This window comes from Sinocyclocheilus grahami, unplaced genomic scaffold (genome assembly GCF_001515645.1).
Source record: "Sinocyclocheilus grahami isolate Dianchi unplaced genomic scaffold, SAMN03320097.WGS_v1.1 scaffold1082.1, whole genome shotgun sequence".
Taxonomy (NCBI): domain Eukaryota; kingdom Metazoa; phylum Chordata; class Actinopteri; order Cypriniformes; family Cyprinidae; genus Sinocyclocheilus; species Sinocyclocheilus grahami.
The window spans coordinates 332,000-334,499 of NW_015506261.1; the positions used below are offsets into that span (position 1 = coordinate 332,000).

At 47.8% G+C, this 2,500-nt stretch overlaps 1 protein-coding gene across 1 annotated transcript in view; it reads left to right on the forward strand.

Moving 5' to 3' along the window:
• camta2 (calmodulin binding transcription activator 2) overlaps positions 1-2,500 on the forward strand; it is a 44,703-nt gene that overhangs the window by 36,949 nt on the left and 5,254 nt on the right. Inside the window, exons 14-15 of the mRNA XM_016252010.1 lie at positions 1,246-1,324; positions 1,888-2,134. Coding sequence (XP_016107496.1) covers positions 1,246-1,324; positions 1,888-2,134 — 326 coding nt within the window. The remainder of the gene's footprint in view (positions 1-1,245; positions 1,325-1,887; positions 2,135-2,500) is intronic.

The following is a 2,500-nucleotide window of genomic DNA, read 5'->3' on the forward strand; positions in this document are numbered from 1 at the left end:
GGTGGGTGGGCGGTTTAGTCCGGGAGGCCATGGCGGAGTGGGCAGTCCAGGAGGCCATGGCGGGGTAGGGGACTCAGGAGGCCATGGTGGAACAGGCAGTCCAGGAGGTCATGGCTGATCAGGCAGTCCAGGAGGTCATGGCGGAGCAGGGGACCCAGGAGGCCATGGCGGAGCAGGGGACTCAGGAGGCCATGGCGGATCAGGCAGTCCAGGAGGCCATGGTGGATCAGGGGACTCAGGAGGCCAAGGTGGAGCAGGCAGTCCAGGAGGCCATGGCGGATCAGGGGACTCAGGAGGCCATGGCGGAGCAGGCAGTCCAGGAGGCCATGGCGGATCAAGGGACTCAGGAGGCCATGGTGGATCCTCCTAAACCTCGGATCCCCCCCAAAAAAAATTTCTTGGGGAAACTTAGGAATTCTGGGAGGTGCTCTGAAGGAGCAGAGGAGCGGCACTGGTGGAGTGCGCACTGGCTAGCACAGGGGGCTCAGGAGATGAAGGAGGGCTGGACGGGACCAGCAGAGGCAAAGGAGACGAAGGAGAGTTTTCTGGAGCGGACTCAGGCGAGAGGATAGGAGCCGAGAACTCTGGGGGTAGCGCCATGTCCAGGAGTGCTGAGAGGTACGCTGGAGTGGACTCTAGAGGGAGTGCTGGTGCCTCTTTTTCTCGGCTGAAGGCTGGAATGGATCTTGGACTGGCTCGGGAACGCAGGGGTGGAACGGAGGAAGCAGGCTCATTGGAGCGGTATGTGGAGGGTGAACTAATCAAGCAACAAAGGAAAACTAGGTCAAGGCAGGGAGAACAGAAACACAGAACATACACGTGACAAGATCATGTTCCATGAAGATATTTTGTAAATCTCCTACCATAAATATATCAAAACTTAATGTTTGATTAGTAATATGCATTGCTAAGAACTTCATCTGAACAACTTTAAAGATGATTTTCTCAATATTTAGATTTTTGTGCACCCTCAGATTCCAGATTTTCAAATAGTTGTATCTCGACCAAATATTGTGCTATCCTAACAAACCATACATCAATGGAAAGATTATTTATTCAGCTTTCAGACGGATGTATACATCTCAATTAAAAAAACTTTACTCTTTTGACTGGTTTTGTGCTCCAAGGTCACATTTGTATCTTTAAATATTTGATATCTCTGTTGTTTGTCTACAGACACTTCGGTCAGTGTGTTTTCTGTTTAATGATGTTTGTTTGCGTCTCTCTTTCTTGTGTGTTCATCAGGAGTATCAGTGTGAATAGTTTGGATCTGGAACAGGAAGTGGATCCTCTGAACGTTGATCATTTTTCCTGCACACCGCTGGTAGGGTTAAAAACTTGTAAAAGCATGTTTCTGAAAGAGGTCTCTTCTGCTCACCAAGGCTGCATTAATTTGATCAAAAATATGAGAAAAACTGTAAAAATTGTGAAATATTATGCAATTTCAAATATCTGTGAATATCTGTTAAACTGTAATGTATTTCTGTGATGCGCAGCTGTATTTTTAGCATCATTCCTCCAGTCTTCAGCGTCACATGATCTTCAGAAATCAGTATAATATGCTGATCTGCTGCGTCATGTTTTCATGGTTCTGACCCGTGTGTGTGTGTGTGTGTGTCTGTCTGTGTGTGTGTGTCTGTCTGTGTGTGTGTGTCTGTGTGTGTGTGTGTCTGTGTGTCTGTGTGTGTGTCTGTGTGTGTGTCTGTGTGTGTGTCTGTGTGTGTGTCTTGTGTGTGTGTGTGAGAGTGTGTGTGTGTCTGTGTGAGTGTGTGTGTCTGTGTGTCTGTCTGTGTGTCTGTGTGAGTGTGTCTGTCTGTGTGTCTGTGTGAGTGTGTGTGTGTGTGTCTGTGTGTGTGTGTGTGTGTGTGTGTGTGTGTGTGTGTTCAGATGTGGGCGTGTGCTCTGGGGCATCAGGCCGCGGCTGTGTTGTTGTACCGCTGGAGCAGCGCGGCTCTGGGAATCCCGGACTCTCTGGGTCGTCTGCCTCTGGCTGTGGCACACTCCCGTGGACACACACGTCTAGCGCGCTGTCTGGAGGAGTTACACACACACTCTCAGACGCAGGAACACACACCGGACACACCCTCACCTCCGTACCGACCCCTGTCTCCACTGTCCTGCAGCCCTGACACGGGTAACAACACACACACCAGGCCCCTGTGAAATCCCTTTTATTTTCTCTGTGCTTCTGTGTTAACTTTTCTAAATTCTTTTTTTTATAAAACGGTTATTCCATATACGTAGTAAGGTTCCACAGCAAATAAAGTGTAATGATATTAATAAAAACAGCACATGGCTCAGCCAATCAGAATCAAGGACCGGAACTATCCGCTTTATAATACAATTTTAACAATAAGAAGGCCCTATTAAATGACTTAGATGCTTCTTAAATTCTGTGCTTTTATTACTGTTATTATTACTATAATAGAGCTTTAGTGACTAATACTAACCCTGCTCTCTCTCGCTCTCTCTCTCTCTCTCTCTCTCTCTCTCTCTCTCA